This window comes from Camelus ferus, chromosome 13 (assembly GCF_009834535.1).
Source record: "Camelus ferus isolate YT-003-E chromosome 13, BCGSAC_Cfer_1.0, whole genome shotgun sequence".
Lineage (NCBI taxonomy): Eukaryota > Metazoa > Chordata > Mammalia > Artiodactyla > Camelidae > Camelus > Camelus ferus.
Window position 1 is genome coordinate 65,063,867 of NC_045708.1, and position 23,676 is coordinate 65,087,542.

A 23,676-nucleotide genomic window follows, 5' to 3' on the forward strand; every position below is an offset into this window, starting at 1 on the left:
ATTCAGATTGTAAAAATCTGAATTTGTACATAAATATATAATGCCTTTTCTACAGGATAAAAGATGTTAGTGTAGCTGACACTTAATATTTTCACTTTTGGCAAAGAAAATTATCAAAATTAACTTAGAGAAATGTATAAGATATACAAATTTACTTCGTTTCTCAATACCTTTAATGTTTACTTTAATTTTCACCCAAACTTAAGATCAAATTCATTTCTTCTGCAATTCCAGGCCAAGACAAGTGGTTTACGTAAGTTTGTAGTGTTGAGGCCTATCCAGTGCTAATTCACTCACCAAAGTTACAGAATAGTGATAGCCTTGAGCAAGAATTGGGAATAAGAATTGTTCTATAGTATCCTTTGTGTATTATTGAGCTTGATTTGAGAAAATTTTTGAGATGTTAGGAATTTTTAATTTTTTAACAAAATAGAAATTAGTAAAATCTGAACATAGCCCCAGAACTCATAAATGTTAGCCAGTAAAGATTTATAGATACAGTGTTTGATGTGATACTCCTGGGTGTATTACTTTCATAGAGGGAGCACAGAATCTGCAGTATTAAGTAATAAATAATTGGCAGTACTTATTTGTTGAATCAATTGAATGCTTTTATTTCTTAAGTACTGAACTAAAAAGAGGGGGGGAACTATGTAATGGGAATAGTTACTGTACAGACTACGTAAAATACATTTTTTTTAACTGCTATAATTATTGGAGCCCTGGCTAAATTAAGGCTTTCCTTAGATAGCAAGAGAATGCATTCGTTTATTTTCATTGTCCTATCTGTATGTAGATAATTGAAAAGTGTGAGGCTGTTTCAGTTAATTGGTAAACAGTGTTTAAATCATACATTTTTTTCATCTTAGGTAAAAATATCTTAAACAATTAGCAAGACTTTGTTTCATTTATTAGGCATTTGTTTTACCACTTAATGTCATCTACTTACAGTAAGATGTACTTAACTCTGGTAATTTTAAGCTCGTAATATTTCAAGTTTATTGTGCCCTCCCTCCCAAACGGCTGTATCAACATTCAGTGTCCATTTGTCCTTGCTTTATTTTAACTTCCTATAATTGTAGAATGTTGGGCCTAAATGAGAAACTAGAAATCACTTAATCTAAACCTCTCACTTTACTGATGAGAAAACTAGATCTAAGAGGGGTTAACTATTCCTAGTTTTGGAAAACTTAACTAATTTATAGAATTAGTGTAAGATTCAAAACTCAATAGTATTGATACATGTGAAGGCGTGCTTTCACAGCACAGTAAGCTCTAATGATTTAGTTATTACTGTATTTAACCTGTTAATGTGATTCTAGAAAAGGGGAGTATACCATTTGAATTAAAATACTCACATTTTTCTATACGAAGTTGTAGAAAATGTTAAATTCCAACTTTCTTTCATGCTCTATATTTTTCTCTAATTTTTAATGCTGGCTAGATTTGGGCAGAGGAAGTGACAAAAGTAAGTAAATTATTAAACTACAGAATTATGAAACAAGAGCTTAATTGTCTTTTCATTCAGTAAATATTTATTGGGCAACAACCAATGGGGCCAGTCAGTCTTTGTTACCGTATCTTATAAAAATCTGAAGATTAAGATGAAAAGCTCCGGTCTGTTTGGCTAGCAGTAGTTCCACGAAGCGGCCAGTAGAACAGTGCTGCAGAGGTGTGGTTTGCACGCACCCTGATCAAGACTGGACACATGTTATATAAGTGGTGATCTTTACAAAGCCTTGCCAGAAGACAGCTTTTAAATACTTAGTTTATTCATATGATAATTATGTAGAATGTAGTTCACACCATGTCCTGTATCTTCAGAGAACTGAATGTATCATGTCACACAAATGAATTTTCTAGGTGATGGAAGCTCGTTCTCTCTAGCACCAAAGCTAATTTTTCTGTCATTTTAGTGAAAATATTTGTAAAAAGTTAAATACAGGATGACATGTATTTAATTCCATTTATAGTTATGGTCATTTTATGAATATCCATTATTGTGCTGTGTGACAATTGGATCCATTCTTTGTTTTTGAAGTACATTGTCTCCTCCCTCGGTGTCAGTCTGTTACTTTTAGGAGCTGTGCGTATTCCTGCTACTACCAGTCCCTCTGCCTGTGCTCCCATTTCTAATACTCTCTTGGCTGGGAAGGCAAATAACCAAGCAAGTTTAAGGAATAAAATTATGATTTTAGTACAGATTTGTTTCAAGTGCTGTTTGAGGTCTTCAGAAGCATTTTCATTTGTTTCTCATGTTCAGGCCTACCAGAATCTGACCTTGAGATGAGGCCAGTGCTGGGGATTGAAGGCAGGTGGTAATTGGGCCCCTGACTATTAAATAGTTTTACAAACTTTTAACTTCTATTTTCTGACCTTGTATGATTGCTGACTATACACAGTATTGTTTCGTGCATAGCTTATGGAGCTATGGATTCCATGACTTGGAAATCCAATGTGAGGTTCTTTTTTTTTTTTTATTTTTTTTAATGAAGTATAGTCAGTTTACAGTATGTCAATTTCTGGTGTACAGCCAGTGTGAGATTCTTGATTCTTGTTTTTAATGCCCTCATCCTCCTTTGTGGAATCCATTCATCAGCTTAGTTGTGATTACACACTGGCCTCTGATTTCTTCCTGAGCCTTCTAGCATGAAAAGGGGGCAGAGTAACATAGGAGAGAGTGTAGGCTGATCAAGAAAACCAGGGTCTCCTCTGCTTTGGTTAGCATACAGGTACACCAAAAAATTTCTTGATTTGACTCTGCAGTCTCTACAAGTTTGGAAAATAGTTGATATAATGGAAAGAAACTCATGGAACTAATATTTACATTATTATGTTTGTATATGTGAAAAAAACTTAAAATATATCAAAATGGGTTTGGGGAGTTTTTTTTTTCTTCTATACTTCTCACTTCTGTCATTTTTATAATTTAAAAATGTATAATTTTAAAACTTCATATTTCTGGAATATTTTAAGATTTAAGCCCCTAGAAGATGTAGGTAACACTGACCAAGATTGTCATAGCAAAGTGCCTCAGAAGCTTGACAGAATTTCTGGCTTATGGTTACCTAGTCCTCATGTAACAACAAACCAACAAATTCTTGCCCTTTTTTCCAAGTTATGTCATAAAAGAACTTTCCATGCTTCTCTAACCCGAGATATGCTGTCATACACTGTAGATCAGTTAGCTGAGCGACAGTATTCCCAAGCAGTAGAAGGTCTTCTCCCTAGACCTCGATGTCTTAGCTGTAAAATCAAGTCAAGGAATGAGCTCTTCTGGAGGACAGAATAGAAACTCTTTAAATTCATTGTCCTTCTCTCTCCCCTTATTATCTGTCTTTCTAGTAAGAATTATTTTCTTCCTAAGTAAGTTGGGTATGCTGAACCTTATTTCAGCTACCTCAGCCTCTCAGATTAATTGATCAATTACATGCGTCAGAAGTAGAGATGGTTTGGGGCGTTAGACTGTGTGCAACCACCCCAAACATGCATTGAAACTTGTTCAAGAAATGAGATTGGTTTCCCTCCTGTCATTTACCTTTCCTAAATATAAAGTCTAGATTGTACAGAAGAATGACTTCCTTGGCTTTGTAAAATGGTGCTTTGTTCACAATTAAGTAGTTTAAATTTTGCTCAAACATAGAAGACTGATTCCTTATCCTTAATGAGATCATTTTATATTTTTTTATTCAGCGTTCTTAGCTTTAAAATATTATTTCCATTTCAGACTCAAACTTCCTGGTCACTTTTAATCTGCTACCTGGGTTACTTGCTTTTGCCTTATACAGAAACACTCATTTAGTAGGCTTTCCTGCCATTTCTACTAAAGGCCGTTAAATCAGATTGTACCTTCACAATCAAACCTACGTGGAATTAGCCTCAGTTATTTCTGAAGTGCATTTATTTTTGGTTTGCTTATGGTTACTTCTATCAGTCAAAACCTTTATACCAAGCAGAACAGTAAACAGTGCAAATGTAACACTTAAGTGATTGGTTTTCTTCAACACTTTTTTTAGGGAAAACATTGACTCTTTTATTCTCCTGGGACTTTTTTCTGCTACGTACTAGCTACCAGCTGAAGCTAACTTCAGCCCTATAATCAAAGCACCATGTATTCTAATTTTGGTTAATAAGTAAATTTAATTTTAACTCTTGACTTATTGAATAATTCAAGCTTATTTTTATAAATCCAGTCTAGTGGTCCATTCTTGGTCCTCTCTGTCAGGTCTTTAGCCAATGGGATGAGACTGATTATAGCAAATGGTTCTCTCTTTTTTGCTGCTGCTTCATTATTGACTGCTTCTAGGTTAACTATTGCCACCAAACGGTGAAGGAGAACAAGAGGGGTGTGAAAGGAATAAATTTAGACTCTTTTTCTATATTTACTATAGTCTTGAAAATACTGTAATTATTTGCATGAGAGGGGGAAGCAACTGATCCTGGAGAGGTAGTAGAAAATATCATTATAATGATATTATCACCAATAATAATTAGCAGTGGGGGATAAGCCAACTATTTTGAATGACCTTTGAGATACTATTTTTTCCTCCTCACTACCAGTCACTCTAGCTAAAAGTTTGAGAAGGTGTTTTTTGCAAGTATTTACTATTTTTAGATCATACTGATTTTTTTTTTTTTGAGTGAATTGTTTTGTACTCACACTAAACCTGTATCAGATGGTTGAAGCTAGTAGTGGTGTGCTATTATACACACCTTTTTCTAGCTCTAAGATCAGTGACTTCACCATGGTAGCTTGAAATCAGCTCTGGTGGGAGTACTTATACCATGAAAATCAGCACATTAGAGCTTTTTTCCTCCCTGGAAAGCCAGTTTACCTGCACACCGTTGATTGAATGAGGCCATGATCAACTTGCAGAAAAACCCTAGCTTATCTTATAGATAATATTTCTGTTTAAGATGTAGTTTATGCAAAGGTTGAAAAGAAAACATATTAAAAATATACATAGGACAAAAAAATCCTTTGAAGGAACCTGAGAACCATGTCCCTAGAGACAAGTATATGGATAACTTAGCACAAAAGTTTAAATCCTAGTGTCATTCTGAAGTTCTTTTATTTGAAATTGAAGGCTATTTTTAACTCCAAAATAAAGTTAACTATAGTAATAATTGAGAATTTTTTTAAATACTGTTTTATATGTAAACGATAATCTTTTAAGATTTTGTAAAATGTTAAAATTTAGCAAAATTTCTACTAAAAAATGTATGAAAATGTATTAACTGTCCCATAGTAGTTTTCCTAGGCTTTTTTGTCATTGTCATATGTCATTAAGCTTTGGCATTAATAGAGTCAAGTCAGGAATCAGTGAGTAATCAGTTCTGTCTAGATTCAGTAACATAGAAAAGCTAGTATCTAGAAACCAAGGACCAGTTTAGATACAAAGCAGAATCAGGGAATTGCCGATTATTATTTGGGGTTTGTTTGGGAGATTTTTTAACTGTCTAAATGCATGTTCATAAGATGGACTAAGTCCTCTACTGAAATTCTAAAACTGTGTTTCAATTTAAGTCTGAACAGGAATTAAGAATAACTCAAAGTGAATTTGATCGTCAAGCAGAGATTACCAGGCTTCTGCTCGAGGGGATCAGCAGCACACATGTGAGTGTTCATTCATTGGAAATTCATTCGAAACAAAAGACTGATAGTCCTAGGGAAATTCTGGGAGAGAAAACCGAACTTCCTTTTCAGTCATTTATCAAAGATACTTAAATGGTGGTACTTTCCAAGATATACGAAGAAATATTTTAAATTTTTGTTCACACCTCATCGCCTAGTTCTCCCACCATCATCATATCCATTTGTTGTGAGGTTTTTTTGTTTGTTTTTGTTAAACAGTTTGTTACTACAAACTGTAACCAAGGTTAATCTTAAAAAGCCTTGTAGTAGAATGCTGGATACTGATGATTTGCCTTGAGTACAGGGTTGTGCTTTGTCTTCCCATAACGTTTGCCACTAGTGAGTAGATTATAGAGCTAAGAGGTGACTGTCCCTTTCCTTACAGGCCCACCACCTCCGCTGTCTGAACGACTTTGTGGAAGCCCAGATGACCTACTACGCACAGTGTTACCAGTACATGCTAGACCTGCAGAAACAGCTGGGAAGGTGGTAATTTCCTTTTCGCAAATGAAACTCCTAATACGGGAAGAAGTTCAGGCTTTTTTCTTATGAACTAATAATGGAGGTGAAGATTAGAGGAATGAAAGGCTTTTGTTAGCTTGCTTAAAATCATATTTTTTTTTTAAAGAAAGTGATTATCACTTCTGAGGAAACAAAAACATTTTGAGCTCTTTGGGCACAGAAGAATGTTAACAGGGATGAGGAGATAGTTTAAGTGAATACTTTTTAGTGCTATGTAAAGAAAGCGTAAAAGTGTTTGAGGTACACTTTTCTCTTGAATACCGTTGCAGTTAGTTGAGGAAGATATAGTTACATCGACATTTAGTTGCCCTTAGGGATAAACTAATTTTTATTTATTCCTCACTTGTTAAAAAGAAAAGATTTTAAAATATTCCGTAAAACCTCAAGCCGCTTGATTTTACTTTGAGTGTGGTAATATATTTTAAAGTAAAAGGACAGCATGTAAAGCACATAGCTCAATCATTCTTTCATCAAATATTTACTGAACACCTGTCATATCCAAGCACTGTTCTGTGCTCTAGGATTATATCAGCAAATAGAACAGGCAAAATTGCTTACCTTGTTGAGCTCACGTTGTAAGGTGACATTGAGAATACAGTGACATCCAGGACAAACGTGATTTCTGCTCTCACAACACTTAAAGTCTGAGTAGAAGAACAGGTCATGGTTGGACAGGCCATGTGGTAAGGAGAAAGATAAGCTCAGAGTACTATGAGAGATACCTATCTGTGACTCAGGCAGGTCTAGCAAAGACTCAAAGATGAAAATTACTTTAGTAGGAATAATCTAGATGAAGAAAGGGGCAGGGACGAATATTCCAGGCAGAGGGAAAAGATGTATATGAAAGGGCCAGAGGAAGGAGAGAGAGTGGCAAGTTCAGGGAACTGACAGTAGTTCATTCTGGTTGGCTAATAGTGCTCAAGTTAAGAATGGGACAGTGGATGAGGCTAGACTAGCGAAGCAGGGATATGTCATGAATGCCCTTTAAAGTAAGTATGGTAAGGAGTTTGAGATTTATGTAGTGGGGAACCATTAGAGCAGGGGAGCGATACTTAACATTTGAAGGTGTTGTGTCAAAAGAAGTTACTTCAATAAGGCAAAGAAAAAAAGTTTCCTCACTTGGGTGTTTCTTTCTGCACGTTAATCTTTCAAAACTAGACCTAGAACAAAATTAGGCAAATCCACAAAACCAACTTTAGATCTTAAAAATGAGTTGTAGCCTAACACCGCCGGTGACCCTAATGGGATTTACAGAAGTGTTTACGCTTCTGTGTATTTGAAGTTTTGTTACTGATAGTAATATCTAAATCATAACACGACTCTGTCCCCACATCATTGCAAGTGTTTTAAGCCCAAGAAGCCTTAGTACTTCCTGTCCACTTTGCCCTGATGCTCTAGGAATGCAGCAGAGGGGTTGCTGTTGGAACCATGCATTCTTGGCATTCTGCTTAAATCCACGCAAATGCTCGGTCATACATACATATATGCTCAGCCATACAAACAGAATCTAGTCTTTGCTGCACTGAGGTAGGTGTTATTATCCATATACAGATAAGGAAACAGAAGCAATAGTCATAAGATTAGTAAATATATTTCATTTTTAAATAATTGGAAGGATTAACATATCAAGCAACTGTGGCAGTTGCTGGTGTAGGTAGACCTCCGTGGCTAAACAAAAGCTAATTACACTAGTAAATCTGAGAGTAAAATTCCATGGTTAGAGACTTTAAAAATCATGTGTGTGTGTATTTACACACGTATGTGAGGAGAGAGAGCTTTTATTCCCCCTTATCAGAAATGTATGTATTTAATCACTGCTGAGGAACTGAGTTCACTGAGGAAGGGATGCTAGAAAATGTCTTAACTCTAGAGTCAAACTTGAATTAGAAATTAGTTCTTTTTATCATTAGAACCCTTTTATTTATCAGAGAAGCATTTACTTTTAATTTTTTAGAATGCACTATTCTAAGTACCAATATATTGTAAATAAAATAGGTAAAATCCCTGCCTTCACATTGAGGAGTAGAGAGGAGTAGAAAATCAGTGTGAATTACGTAGTATATTAGAAGGTGATAAATGCTCTGGAGAAAAATACAGCCAGAAGGTACCTTGGCTAGGAGTAAAGGTTTGCAGCAGTCAGGGAAGACAGGTTTGGAAGATGTGGGGAAGCAAGGCATACAGACATCGGAGAGATGAGGATTGGGTACAGCAAGTGCAAAATCTCTGAAGCAGGAACACAGCTGCTGTGTTCAGGCAGCGGCGAGGAAGGCTTAGCTGCAGGTTAATCAAGGAAACAAGGAGCGAGGATATGCAGGCTTTGGAAGCCACTGTTTAGAATTTGGCCTTTACTCAGAGATAAGGAAGTCTCTGGAGGGTTTTGAGCTGAGGAGTGACTTGATTTGATTTTAGCCTTTAACAAGATCGTTCTTGCTGCTCTGTTGAGGTTAGATGTTGGAGCACATGAGTATAAGCTGACAGACCTGATCAGAGCCTGTTGCACTAAGTTGGTCAGTAACCCAGTCAGGAGATGACGGTGGCTCAGATCAGGGTGACTGTGGTAGATGTGTTGGAAGCGGTCAAACCCTGGGTGTATTTTAAAGGTAAAACAGCAGGATTTCCTGATGGACTTCCTGTATATGAGGCTTAGAGGTGTCAAGATTTACTGCAAGTATTTGGCCTGAGCAACTGAAAGAATGAAGTTTGGGTTAATTAAAATGAGGAATGCTGCAGGAAGAGCCAGTGGGGTTGGGGAGGCACGTCAGGTATACCAGGACCCCAGTTTTAGACATGTTTAGTTTGCGATATGAAACATCTAAGTGGAGATACCCAATTTTAGGATATATAAGTCTCGGAATTGGAGGGTGAATTAGAGATACAAATTAGAGAGTCATCAGCGTATCAAGGATATTTAAATCTGTGAGACTCGATAAAAGTACCAAGAGAGTAAGTGTAGGTAGAGAAAAGAAGGGGACCGCGGGCTGCGCACTGAAGTGCTGCGGCACAGCTAAGGAGCCGGCTGACGGGGGCGGGAGAGGGTGGGCAGCGAGCTGTAGGATGTAAACCAGGTGTGTGGCCTTGGAATAAACAGAGTGAGCGGAGTGATCCAGTGTGATCGCTGGATAGATCGAGTGAAATGAGGACTCTTAGTGGACCACTGGATTTAGGACACTGAAGTCATTGCTGACCTTGAGAGTAGTTTTGGTGGAATAGAAGGGGCAAAATCTTGTTTAAGGGGAGGAACTGTGGCAGTAAGTTTAGATAAGACTCAAGGAGTTCTAGTGTAAACAGGAACAGGGACGCAGAGCAGGCAGCCTGAGGAGGAAGTGGGGTCCGGCTCACGTGGGTGCTTGTCTAAGACAGGAGAAATAAGAGCGCGTTTGTAAGCTGCCGAGAACGGTACAGTAAACGGAGAGTGTGTAATATTGGAAAGGAAGGGAAGAATTGATAATGTGCTATCCTTGAGAGGAAATTCTGTACACAGGTAGAAAAATTAACCTTAGGAGCATAGACAGTTCATCTGTAGGAAGAGGAGAGAGGACCAAAAGCATGGAAAAACCAGTTTCCTCATTGTTTTTTTCTCCTCTCAGTTAAAAAGGAAGCAACTCATCAGCTGATTATAAAGGCTAGGGGAGAATTGCTGGAATTTTGAGGATGGATGAAAAAGTGTATGAAATAGTCATCGGGAGAATGGAAAGCAGATGGACTAGAGAAATGTAGTGCAATTGTGGAGCAGCACCGTGGACCCACTTGAGGTTCCTACTCATTACCTGAATATGAGACCAGAAAACATGGTTTTGTATTTTTTTCCTGTCATAATAGATACATGGATACTGAGTAGGTAATTAGGCAGATTTTTACCAAATGAGTAGTATGAAATGAAGGGCATAGGATACAAAGGCATGCGAAAGGGTGTGAGTATGGTAATTAACCTTGGACACGAAGGGCATGTTGGTAGGACCATAGATGGTAGGTCTGTGGTAGGACCACAGATCCAGGATAGGCTTGTTGAAATTAGAGTACTGGGGAAAAAAAGATGATGGTCAGAGAGTGGGATGTTGGAGATTACGACTGTTGTAAGGGTTATAGTTTTTTGGAATTGATCTGGTCTAGATGAGACATTGGAAATGGGCGGGTGAACTAGAGTCAGGCACAGAATCACCAGAAGAGAAGGGTTCGGGGATCTGACGGGCCCTCAAGATGTTCGAAGAATCGTCCACAGGGATATTAAGATCACCAAGAATTAAGATATACTGTCGGTGAGCCAGGAGCTAAAGTCTAGAAATAAAGGGGAAAGAATGAGACATCTGTAGATGATTGCAACAAGAGATGAGAGTTAATATACGGTTGAATAACATGAAATTCAAAGATTGGGTAGGACTGGTTGGGGAGAAGAGCGTAAGAATGGCAGTGAGGAACATACAACTCCTACACCATCCATCTCTAGGCTCCATGATAAGAGGAGTGTGGGAGTTAAACACAAGCATGAGGGGGTGAATGGAAGGTGTAGGGAAGAGGTTAAGGATAAACCGAACTGTGCTGCTGGATGATTGGTTTCCAGATGGCACAGTGGTCATAAAGGAGGAAACTATTTTACCAAGGGGTGTGAATTTCACCCGTCCTACCAGGCATTTTACCTCATGGGTGTATTCAAATTTAAATATGAATTTTCATAGGAAATACTCAACCTTAGGAATGGTTGGATTAGAATGATTATAGGCCAGCCATTTTATGCTGTTTTCTATTTAGCATTAGAGAAACACTCGCCTTATAAGAAACTGAAAATTCTGATTATCTTTATACATAAGCACCTTGGTCATAGGAATTTCACTAATCTCTAATAAGCTTTTACTTTTCCCCTAAAAAATAGAAGACAGAATGAGCTTGTGACTTTGCCCTGTTCTCCCATTGAGTCTTCATTATGTTAATTATCAGTCATAACATATTATTTGAATGTCCATCTTCTCACTTGTCTGTATGTCCATAAAGGAATGGTATTGTTTCATCTTTATGTCTTCAGCTTGTGGTAGTGATGCTCATTTGAATGAACAGGAAAATGTGATTGGATCAGTTTTATGAGAAAGAGTTTGGCTATTAAATATTTCTCAAAGAATTAACTTGAGAAAACTTTACTCTTGTGATAGTATCTAACATTTAAGTAAGTTTTTTTATTGGTATTTTTATATAACAATTTGTAAAGAAAGGGAAAATAAAACATATTAATAAAACTTTTTTGGAAGTGTTATGAGGATAAACTCATTTTTTTCTGGAAAAAAATAGCCATTGTGTTTTAAAAAAAATTTTTTTTTAAGTTTATACTTGTAAAGACGGCTTTGAAACAAATTTTCAAGGATTTTATATTTGAAAACCACTTGCATTTTCTCTAGTGTAATTGGCCAAAGAGGGATAAACTAGACAGCACACTTTGTCATTAAAATAGTAACGTCTGTAAATCTTTATCCGAAGTGGAGGTTGGTAGAAGGTTTACACTGCCACCAAGTGGTGGTATTCAGGAACTTTAATCACTTGGAAATAGATAATTGACCATTTTCTTTTCAACAGTTTTCCATCTAATTATCATTGTAACAACAACCAGACTTCTGTGGCCCCTGCACCGTCTGCTTCATCAAATGTGATTGGTTCTTCTGCCTTAACTTCAGCAAGTGGCCTAGTCACCTCTCCTTCCAACCTCATTGACCTTAAGGAGTGCAGTGGCAGCAGGAAGGCCAGGGTTCTGTATGATTATGATGCTGCAAACAGTAGTGAATTATCTCTTCTGGCAGATGAGGTAAGTAATGTGGGTAAAAAAAGAAAATTTTATCATAGATTAACTTACCTTCCAGTATGACAAAATGCAAATTCCTTATTATTTGGAAATAATTTATTATGAATGTTTTTATAGATTGCAGATGGTTATATTAACATTTTATAAATTTTTATCTTTAACAAAATAGGACATCACAGAAATATTTAGAGCTTTTAACTGCTCAATAACTAAGATTTCTAAAACTATCTCTAATTAAATCCTTTCTTTCATCGAATTGATAATAATGTTTAAATTCTTTAGATAGTGAATAATTTATAATTCAAACCAGTTAAATCTGATTAGTTTTCTGTGTACTTATTTCTTAACGTAGTTAATAACTGGAAGTATTTTACTTTGTAGGTGATCACTGTTTTCAGTGTCGTTGGAATGGATTCAGACTGGCTAATGGGGGAAAGGGGAAACCAGAAGGGCAGGGTGCCAATTACCTACTTAGAATTGCTCAATTAAATAGGTGGACTATGAAAAGACACACCGTATTTATGTACAATTAACTCTTAATAAAGCAGGTTTAAGTATCTTCCATGTCTTAAGAGACTGAAAAGAAAATACCAGCCATCAGAAACTGGCCTTTCTGCCAATAAAATTGCATGGTAAACATGTCATTACAGACTTTATGTTAGAGCTTTCATGCCAAGAATGTTTTCTTACAAAGTTCTCTTTCTACTGAGGTTTCACTAATAAGCAGCTTCTTCTTTTGAGCCCCAACTTAAAACAGGAGAACTGTTTTCTACTGGATTTTTCATTAATGGCAAGCTTTTTCTTTTATGTAAAATAAATTTATTGTGAATTGATTATCAGTGACTCATTTATTAGGTATAATTAATAGCCAAAGAATAAAGTTAAAGTTTGTTTTTAACTGTTGGTTTAAAAAGAACTCGAGGATATAAACCTCTTTTGTGAAGAATATAATGTTTCAAAATGTTTCCATAAACAGAAATGCAGTTATATGTTTACCTTGTTTTCCAAAAGACATTGAATGATTTCAATACTGTATTTCAGTGGGTTGTTTTGGTGTGTGTTGGAGGGGCAGGGGGTTGTTTCATTAAACACTACTGGTTTCTTTTAAATTTAAGAACAGTCCTCAACAAGTATTACCATATTTCTCTAGTATATTTGCAGTTAAGATTCTGAACTATCTGGGACAAGTTCAGTTCACTAAAACAGTCAAGTTTTTAAGATTGTTCAGTTGGCACAGTTTAATGCACAATCAGAATTGGATCTGTTAAGAAGATACTGCAGTAGGGTGAAGAGAATTTGTTCTTATTGAACAACAAATCTTGTAAAAATAATAGAAATATGGATTAGTGCAACTGTGTTCATTATAGAGTAAACCGCAAAGAAAATAATACACTTTTGGTTACTCTGAGCCTACTAATAAAATTTTGAGAATTTGTCAATGAATTTAGGTTATCTTGAACAGGCTCTGTAGTTATGAAACACACACTGATGCAATAATTAGTGACATACTTGGAATCAGAGAATTGCTGTTTGGACCATTGCCATCAGCAGATTGTTTCTGTGTCAGGATTTCAGCTCTCATTTCCATTCATTCATCAAACACTGGTTGAGGGCCAGGCACTATGCTGATCAACTGGTGATACTCCCCTGAACAGGATGCACACAGTCCTTTCCCTTGCAGACCTTAGAGACTAGTGGAGGATACAGAAAAATGGGTAAGTGATGGTCGTTGAACAGAATTAGTGTCATGATAGAAGAAATATAGGATACTGTGTTTGGGAGCTTTGAGAGTCACCTAATTCAGTTTTGAAGAGTGGGAGATGCTTTGGAAAGGAAGTGTTCTTTCCAGACAGAGGAAGAAGATGTGCTGGGCCTGGAGCTAAGAGCGGAGCACACTCTGACGACTAAAGCAGCTCAGTCTGGCTTGTACAGGAAGCGTAAAGGTGTAGTGCGTTTCTTCAGGGAGTGTTAATGTGTCAAAATGGTATTTTTTGGCACTTTAAAAAAATGAATACTTAACACAAAAGGATGTTTTAAAATGGTGTTTAAGAAAGAGTTCCTAGTAAGAGCTTGGTAAACAGGTTGATAATTTACAATCTACATTTTTACAGTAATTGTTACCCTTTTACTTCTGTGCTAGGAGACAAACGCCTCTGCAATTTAACAGCTATACGAGGCGCTTTGACTCACGCTATGAATGTCCATACTGTTAGCCCTCAGAGCTGCTCAGGCTGCTTAGTTACGTAGAGAACCACTTGAGTGAAGCTTTTTTCCCCAGAAGGAAGCTCTAGCCAGCTTAGGGGACCATGTATTAAGTTGTGTAAGTCCAGACTTAGGCTTTAAAAGATTGTGCAAAACATTCAGGTCAACTTTAACAGCAACTATAAAGTAGGCTTAGCAAAAGGGAAAGAGTGTGGGTGTTGGAGTGAAATTGTCCTGGGTTCAAATCCACTCTTCCTCACATACTGGGCTCTTTGAGCTTCAACTCAAGACGTCATATAAACTGCCATTATCTTATTAGTAAAATGGGATTAATAATTATGCCACCTTAAGGTTACTGTGAGGCTTTTATAGCAGATGTTATGTTGTATGTTAGGTAATTTTTAGGGAAAGGCTTGTCACAGAGTAGAAGCATCCTGTAAGTGTGTTTCCCCTGGTTAACACCGATCCAGACTGCAGGCCTTGTGTAAGACCATGTACCAGAGATACCTCTTTTATATCCATGCTCTGTCCTACTTACCAGTCCTATCCTTCACCCTCTTTAAAATCAGACCCAGATCTAGGTTTAACCTCATCAGTCAGTGTATATTTTTATCAGAACCTTCTGCTTTCTATCAAATGAATGTTGATTATGGTAACCCAGTGATGTACAGTAGTCTTCGAGAATGCTAGGGTTCAAAGGTTTATCTGCCTTTGTCTGCCACAAATCCACCACAATATGTGGGCTCGTTCTTATGTTTATTGCTTTTTATTTTAATGAGGTTTTGTTTGTTGGGGGGGGGTTGGGGTTTATTTTATTTTGATTTTGGACTTATTTTATAAAGTCATAGGCTTAATTTCTACTCAGGTAAAGGCCCATAGGTTCTTAGGCATGGAAGAAAAGCTTGGGAAGCCTATTAATTCATGGTGCAATTCAGAATTATTTACATAAACTCTGCGCCCCTGAGCTTAATCTAAAGGTATAGTAACTTGAAGTATGCACATAGGAATGAAATAGTAAACCTGGAGATAATTGTAGACTCTTTTACAAACAGAAAAAAGTGATTGGATTGTCTCTACATTTGTCCTCAAAGTAATTAACCTAAAAGGTCTTTGCGTTAAGTTGTCTTTTATGGTGCTAATCAGAAGAATACATACTGTAGGAGATTAGGTCCCAGAAATGGGGATGTGCCTCACTCTGGGTAACATGAGAAATAAGAAACGTGAGGCCAGGGTCACAGTGGGTTGGAATGCATCTTCGTAGTCTGCTGTCGTCCTCCGCTGGAACAGAGGAACAGGATGTGAGTGAGGAGCTGGTGTTGGGAGGACATTTCTGAAACACTGGAGACAGTGAAGGCGCACAGGGCAAGAGGCAGCAGCTCTGTCTGCCCAGAGACAGAGGGGCCCGGCTTATCTGCATTGCTGTGCTGACAGGACTCCTCCAAAATCCCTTCCCTAGTCCTCAAACACCTGGAAGTCTGAAATACATTGCCCTGGCACGTGGCATCTCGAGTGTGGGCGAGGAGCCACAGTGATAGATGACTTTGCAGTCTGACCTACAGCCGGCTTTGCCTCGGCCCTTCCTCCAGGTGACAAAGTGGCTCTGACCTCTCGGTGAGACTCAGCAGGGGGAGGGGAGGTTCTCCGCACACTGCCATTTCTCCCGCATCCTCCTGATGGGGAAGCCTGCTCAGCAGGGCAGTGTTCTCAGTGTGAGACCCCCAAGACGGGCAATGTCAGCATCACTTAGGAGCCTGTTAAAAATGCTGATTTGCATTTCCAAGTACTATCTACCTTTTCAAGTACTTAACTATCCTTTCAAAGGGCTATAGAATTAGTCTTAGGTCTTCTGTGTAACATTTTTAAGAATATTTCAACGTAAAAACTGAATTCTGATCTTTACTGCGTTCTAGCACTGATCATATAATTACTTTCAATAATTTTTTTAGTATATATTGGTCACTCTAGAATGTACATTCCCTGAGATTGAGGCTCTAATTCTTGTGATCACAGTTAAATTCCAAACTCTTAGTACAAGACCTACCTAATACATGGTATGTCCTCAATAAAGATTTGTCAGAGAGAAAAATGCAATTCTTAAGCCTTATCCAAGATCTGCTGACTCAAACTCTGGGGGTAGGACCCAGCATTCTGTCTTTACAAGCCATTTAGGTGATGGTTAGTCTCAAGTTTGAGACCCACTTCAGCAGAACAAAGGAAATGTAACTTACCTCAGGCCTGCCGTTTGACATCACTTGGGAAATGCTCCCTGCCTCTGCCGTCACCAGCGACACTGCTCGCAGGTGTGCAGGAGCCTTTGCTGGGCCTGCGTCACACGTGGGCGCAAAGGTACAAGGCACGCTTAGTGTAAGTGAGGGGAACACTGCGTGGAATGCCAGCACCTGCTTGCTGTGGGCGGTTCTAGGGACGGCCCCCTTAGTCTGCAGAAGGGTGAGCACCACCACCAGCCACGCTTTCACTCAGCACAGTGACGGTTTGACATTAGAGCCCCCTGACAAGCCGTTTAAGCTGTGCCAGACTAGCATGTACATCCTTGTGCCTCAGGTTGCTAAGCTCCACTCTCCCTACTTCAGAGGACACTTTTTAAGAATTGCTAATGTTTTCTTTTTTAATAATACAAGGCATGGATGTGTTGATAAAAAGGGTAAAAAAAAAATACAGTTTAAAAGATAAAAATCACCTGTAATTCCACCATCGAGGGAGAACTGCTGTTACTTAGGTGTATAGACTTCCAGATTCTTTGTGCATTTATAGGTTTTTTAAAATGGGGTCAAGTTGTACATACTGTTCTGTAACTTTTTTCACGTGACAGTACCATGACTATCCTGCCATGTCAAACATATTTCTGTATCTTTTTTAATGGCTGCATGGCATCTCATCGTATGTGCCACATTTTATTAAACTACTGTTTCTAGGTTGTTTCCAATTTTTCACTAATAAACTGCTTTAAAGAACAATGTGTTGTTACATCTGTGTTCTGAATATTTCCTGAGGATGAATACTTGGAAGTAGAATTGCTAGTGGAGACTATGCCAGTTTATAAAAAGCTGTTGTTCCTGCCGCTTTACCCCTTAGAAAACGTACCAGTTTACACTTTTATCGACGGTATAAGAAAGAATACTATTTCTTCTTGGAGGGCTCCCAACTGAATGTTGTTAGAACCTTCAGTTTAGAAATAAAGGACAAGGAAGATAAAAGACCCAGCAAAATTAAAACCAAGATCGGTCTTAAGTTACCCCGACATGACATCATTTACTGTCCTACCCTCTGCGCTGTGTGTCGTGTGATACTTCTGAGCATTTGCAGCACTAGCTTTCCCCGCGGCCTTTATTCGTCTCCTAGAAGCACCAACACCTGTTCACTTTCGCTGACATGGTAGGAGAGCCACCCCAAGTAGACTGGAACCTCATGATGACTTTGATGCGGGCTTACTGTCGGCTTCAGGGGTCGTGAACATAATCGGGAAAGCGGAATCTTTGGGAGGTAGAACATTGGGCCTCCCACTTGGTTCCTAGCGTTTTGTTGGTCAGCGTTTTTGAGCCTGTTTGTTCATCTCTAGAATGAGAATAGTACAAACTCTGTAGGGTTGAAAAACCAGCCAAATTACGGGCAAAGTGCTCAGTAGGCGGTGACTCACTAGAACTTCCAGCCAAGTGTGCTGGAGCAGTCGCTGTTTCCAGCCTCAGCAAACAGCGCTGCCACTGCCAGATAAACCTTCCTTGCAAGCTGTCGCAGTAAGTGGACGTGACCTGGTACATCCTACTGTACCAGAAAATCTAGTTTTTAAAGGCTCTGCCTCATTTTCCCACACTTGGGTATTCAAGGAGCCTAACCAGATAAAACTAGGCAGGGGAGCCAGGGCAGCATTTCAGCTTCTGTGCCTTTATGGCAGTGTGCGGAAGTGGGAGTCGGCCTGTCCTAAAACGGCCAGCTGGGCATGCCTGTCAGCCACGCCAAACTTCGCCTTCCAGTCGAAACTCCGCCTTGGCCTACAGCTGCTTTTGTGCTTGGGACAGCTTGTCTTCCACCTGTGAGAGCCTGACACGGAGGTGCAGCTCAATAAAGGTGATGCTGATTTCCTAAGCCCCGGTGGCGTCCCCAGGGTGAGAATATAGAATTGATTCATGCGTGAGGGAAGTATTTTTAGAGAAGTATCTGAATTCTAAAAGTTGCTCAGCAGTATTTCCAAAAGGTAGGTGTCCCAGAGTTAACATCTCCAGTAATCTTGGCAGACAAAGCCCCAGAGACCATCCCATTTTCACACTTGGATGACCCCCGATACATTTAAATTAGCATCTAGTTTGTAGATTATAACACAGAACTCAGCCAAAAAAAAAAAGTGAGTAGTAAGAGAACTTAAGAGGGGGTACAGGGAAGGAAGGCTATAGAGGAAGCTCCAATTTGTGGGAACAAAACAAATGATTGATTACGAGGTGAAAGAGGATGGGCTACTATTATCAGCAACTTTTCTGGGAGCCTCGTGCACTTGGGTTGAGGGTACGTGTTTCTGCCTGGTCCTGCGTTCCAGTGCCGTTGTCTTAAACGAGCGATAGGACCTAGTCCCAGCAACCGTATACCTGGATGCCTGCTTGCCTTATGTATGTAGTTTCCTCTATTCAACTCTACCCGAAGACCCTCACTTGTTAAAAGTAAGTTCAAAGTTTCCCTCCTCTACGAAGGTATCCTGGGCTCCCTCGGCCAGGATTAATCATTCACCTATATACATGTAACTCATCTGCAGCATGTATCGCCTTGAATTGCAGTTACTTGCTAACCTAGCTGAGCTGAAGGACAGGGATTTAGTGTCCCCTAACTCCTAGGATGCCTAAAGCTGAGTTTCAGCAACCCCCGGAGCTGCTAACAGCATTCTAATTTCTGCAAACAATCTATCAATGGTTCAGGCCTGGCACTGTCACATGTGTTTGCCCTAAGAAATGTTGCCCCTTTTGGACAGTAATATCATAGGAAATTCATATCTCTTTTTCTTTGAGAGTAAACCCCAGAATCTTAGCAATCATTGCTTTCCCATTGACTCAGTTTGGTTCAGTTTACACAGTGCTCATCACTGATCTGTATTTTGAGAAACAGCAGTTAATTAGGGAATGGAGATTTTTGCTACTAACATCTATACTTCAAGTTAAATTTAGGATCAGTCACCTCAATTGAAGTCAGGAGTAAAATGGGCTAACTTTCCTTCCATTCTCTCCTCTACCTCTTTTCTACTCTTTTTTTTTTTTTTTTAACCATTTCTGTACATACTCCCTCTCCCTTCTTTCAAAAAGGTTAGCGGGTTCGGAAAATGCATAGCAGGAGAAAAGTACATAAATGTACAAAGGAAAAAATTATAAAAATAGTCCAAAAATACATGATGGAAGATCTTGCTCAATTGCTATGTCTGACCCAGACTCTAGCAGCCAAAGCAAAGAAGGAAGCGTGGTCAAACTTGACACTGACCGTTCACATGTAGACTCATCCTGGCTGCTCAGAAGAAGGCCACTCACAAAGAGGGCACTGAAGACAGCGCCAAGCACCAAAGCAGAGTTAGCTTCAGAGGCCAGAGCTCTTGCCCTGGCTCAAGGATCAAAGGTTACATGACTGCCGAATGGCAGTTTTCATCAACTTGGGAGTTAAGTGAGCACAAAATGACTCCCTTTCACACCCTGAAATACAATGGCTCTGGGGACATTAGTGTCCATAAGTCAGTCCTCTTCTCCCTTCGGCCTGCTGGTGGAGAGGGGACTCGGGCCACCCTCCTGCCTCGTTCCAGGACAGCTCTGGCCCTCCACCCCATCTCACACTCCTATCCCAACTGTCTCAAAAGCTTTCTGTGCCCAGTGCCATTGAAGCTGGGCTTTAGCAGACTGTAAGTTGGTAAAACTGGAAGATCATTATTGGCCTCGGGGGTCGCGTTCCACAGAAGTGAGCAGGAGGTGCTGCTCTCATTCGTTTAGTTTTCATGGTGGGCAATCAAGTGGCTCATCATGACTCGAAGTCTTACGCCGGTCACACAATTGAGCTCTTTTCCTCACCTATGCAGTCTCATGGTGACAAGGATCTTACCCGCCCCCTGTGCTTCTTACTAACCCCGCACCAGCCCCTCCTTCAATACTACTGACAGCCCCAGTGCCTGGCCGCTGCTCCCTCAGAGATGGGAGTCGGAGCCCATGGCAAGACGGGATGCCCTTTCTTCCTTCCCTGTCATGCTCAGTTGAGCGCCTCTCAGAGCACGACTCCCTAAGCACAAGGGCTCTTGCAGTGCAGACACGCACGGCCGATTCCATAAAGAACACCCCCCAACAAGGAGGGCTGGGGAAGGCCAATTCCACTGCTGGAAACCTTGCCGACCCGGAAGCACGATTCCCCTTTGTCCCTTTGCTGCTCACCCATCTAGTCTATTTCTACCTTCACGAGAAATTCCCTCTAAGCGGCCATATTATTCTACCCAACAGGCTGGCTTTGATTAGAACCGCCTCACAACATCCACGTTTTTTAATATATTTGAGCCTCAGTATTAGGAGCAATCAAGTCCTATCCCATCACTGGGCCCTAAAATGTTACTATTACGATGCTGCCCAGACAGAAAGTCTTATTGCAAAACCCCCTAGCACAGAAATTAAGACTATAAACTTTGGAATCAAAGAGGCAAATTTTCAAATCCCATCTCTGCCAATTATTTGCTGTGTGTTGAGCAAGCTATGTAACCTCAATTTCTGTTTCTTCATCTGTAAAATACAGACTGAAATGCTTACCTTCTAGATGTGTGGCAGGCAGTGTTTCTAAAAACACGATCCTCACACAGCAGCATCCGCATCACCTAGGAAATGCACATGATTTGTTAGAAATGCAGATTCCCAGGCCCCTACTGAAACAGAGACAATTTGTGTTTTAACCAGCCTTCAGGTGACTGGATGCAGGTTGAACCTGGGGGACCACTGGTTGTGATTAAATGAAACAAGGCATGAAAGAACTCAACTCAGTAACTGGCACATGGTATATACTTAATAACTTGTATTTTTATTATTATCACTCTCAGAATTTCTAAAGTGACAAATGGACTACATGCAAAGTTCAATTATACATATTTCTCATTGCCAAGATTTTCGTAAGTGTCTGACAGCTAAAGATCTGAAGTTCTCTGTTGAGAATATGGAGCACAAATCCTTATATTTTTCACATAGAAAACGAGCTGAAATTGTTTTCACCAAAAATTAGTCAACTGAGATCTGAATCACTCTACCTTTTTAAAAAGGAGCACTTGGAGAAGGAGTCAAGATTTTCCTCAGAAAACAGTCCAGGGTATGCTTTTACCTGGAAAAATGAGACCCTGAAGCTCCGATGTTCTGTATCACAGAATACAGCCATGATCATTTTGCCCTGAAAGTTTTCGAAGCATTTAACAATCGCATGTTGTGGTCATGAAACAATTTCAATTATGCACTCATAAAATGGCTAACTTTATTCCATGGAACTTCCTAATAAATTCCTCAAGAGAAATTTGTTTCATAATGTAACCCCCGGAAACTAAGTGAATTTACCTCCTAGCAGGGTGTTTGGATATAAACCAATTACATGTTGCAAGAGACTAAAGTAATTGTGGTTTGAGAACGGTTCCTCATAAGCCATTCTTTCTGAGAGCTTTTAGATAGCAAGTCCAGTAGAAATTACATTTGCGGTTATGGACCCTCAAGCAAATTACTCACATAACCTCACAAGCCCACAGATTTCTCATCTGTAAAATGAAAGGATTAAACCAGATGATCTCTAAAGTCCTTCAAGCTCTTCCATCCTAAGATGCTCTAAACAAGGCAAAGTTGCTCATGTAGTAACTAATGCATAAATAATAATGTGGTAACTAATGGTAAACCCCAAATTATTAATTCACTTAAATAGTATACACAATCTTTTGGCAGGTAGTCAAATGGGTTTGTTTTTTTTTAATTGTAGAGAATGAAATTTTCGGTCTGAATTTTCTAGAAAAGGCTGCATGGTAACCTGTTAGAGACTCCCTCGGAAACCCCCTTCTACCTGGACTGGCAGGTCCCAACTGACCTCGACTTCGGACGGAAGGATCCATTTGTGCTCAAGCTTCCCAAAACGTGCTTACGGACAGTGGCACTCACAGTCTTAGGCATTCGTGTGTTTTTACATCTCCTTGGGAAAAAAACACTAACAAATATGAAGCAGTTTATGAACATTACCTTCTTTAAACTTGGGGAGAAGATGGGTATTTTTTTTACCCCACTTCACAGATGAGAAAACAGAGTTTAGAGGGCCACAGAGCCAGAAAGCGGCAGAGCTAGACCTCACTCATCTTCCCAACCCCAAAACCCAAGCTCTCAATCAGTGTGTAATACAGACACCAATTTTTTTTTTGGACATGCCCCCGAAGTATGATCAACAGCCCATTACTTCCTGCACTTCTGTGTAATTTTTTGGGGGGCAGAAAAAAAATGTTAACATTAAGTAGCTATAAATTACTGTTCAACAAACTAAAAAAATCCACAAGTTCCATCAAGCCAAGCCCCGTTACCACCACAGCTGAAGGGGCAGGGGAGTCAGCCTTGGCTTAAATCAGAGGTTTTGAAGGGCAGCCCCAGGATCTCTGGCGCTGTGATCCAGCCATCCTGCGCTTCAACAAGCCCTCTGAGTAAGTCTGACGCCCAGGGTTAAACAAAGCAGAGAGACTAAAACTATCTTTTTATCTTTTCACTTTAAAGCTGACTTACCTGCAGAAGCAACAAAAGAGAATTATGACAGTCCCTAAAAGACTACTGCAAGCCATTAAATTAAGCTGGAATGTAATACTTTACTGACCCTATCAATTAAATAGGCCATTACTAATGAGTCATTTGGTGAGTAAGTGAAAATGTTTAGAATATCATTTTGCCAGGAATAGGGGAAAGAGCCCATGGATTGGAAGAGTTTATTCCAAAATTCAGCCATAAGGGAGTATGCTCCATAAATTTATCCCTTATAAAGATAATAAATCTATATAATCTTCATTTTTCTTTCTAGCCAGAATCTTAGTTTCCTCTGAAGGGCTTAGATACCCTGTTTGGCAGGACAAGAGCACAGCATTTTCTTTTCTTTTTGTTTTTTTTAATGCGCCGTTCGTTGGCATTTACCATATGCCAGTCACTGTGCGGGGCGTTTCACGTACGTTTCCTAATCCCTAACAACACTGTGAGGCAGAGATTGTTGTCTTCACTCTGCGGATGAGAAAACCAAAGCCCAGGTAAAGACGTGAAGTTGTGAGCCTGCAAAGCTCATTTCAAGGTCCCAGAGTCTCACGAGCCAGTAAATAATTCCCTAAGCTGTACCACCCTTTTCCTCTCCCTGCTCTAACACTAATCCTCTCCTTTACTCCCAGGACTGTCAGCCTTCGTGCTCCGACCATTCCCACTTTTCCCTTAACTCTCACAGGATCCCTATGATGCCTAAGTTTAAGCTCAATTTCTGCAAACTCTAGCCCTCCACCTCCCAGACAGCTGACCTAAGGGGACTGCTGAGACTCAGG

At 39.5% G+C, this 23,676-nt stretch overlaps 1 protein-coding gene across 2 annotated transcripts in view; it reads left to right on the forward strand.

Annotated features, from left to right (window-relative positions):
- Positions 1 to 17,116, forward strand: part of SH3GLB1 (SH3 domain containing GRB2 like, endophilin B1) — a 36,280-nt gene extending 19,164 nt beyond the window's left edge. The window contains exons 6-9 of one of the 2 annotated variants that reach the window (XM_032494729.1): positions 5,528 to 5,617; positions 6,021 to 6,124; positions 11,717 to 11,942; positions 12,321 to 17,116. In XM_032494729.1, coding sequence (XP_032350620.1) covers positions 5,528 to 5,617; positions 6,021 to 6,124; positions 11,717 to 11,942; positions 12,321 to 12,428 — 528 coding nt within the window. In that variant the 3' untranslated portion in view covers positions 12,429 to 17,116. The remainder of the gene's footprint in view (positions 1 to 5,527; positions 5,618 to 6,020; positions 6,125 to 11,716; positions 11,943 to 12,320) is intronic. The other variant, XM_032494730.1, reaches the window with a different exon arrangement.
- Positions 17,117 to 23,676: the final 6,560 nt, after the last annotated feature.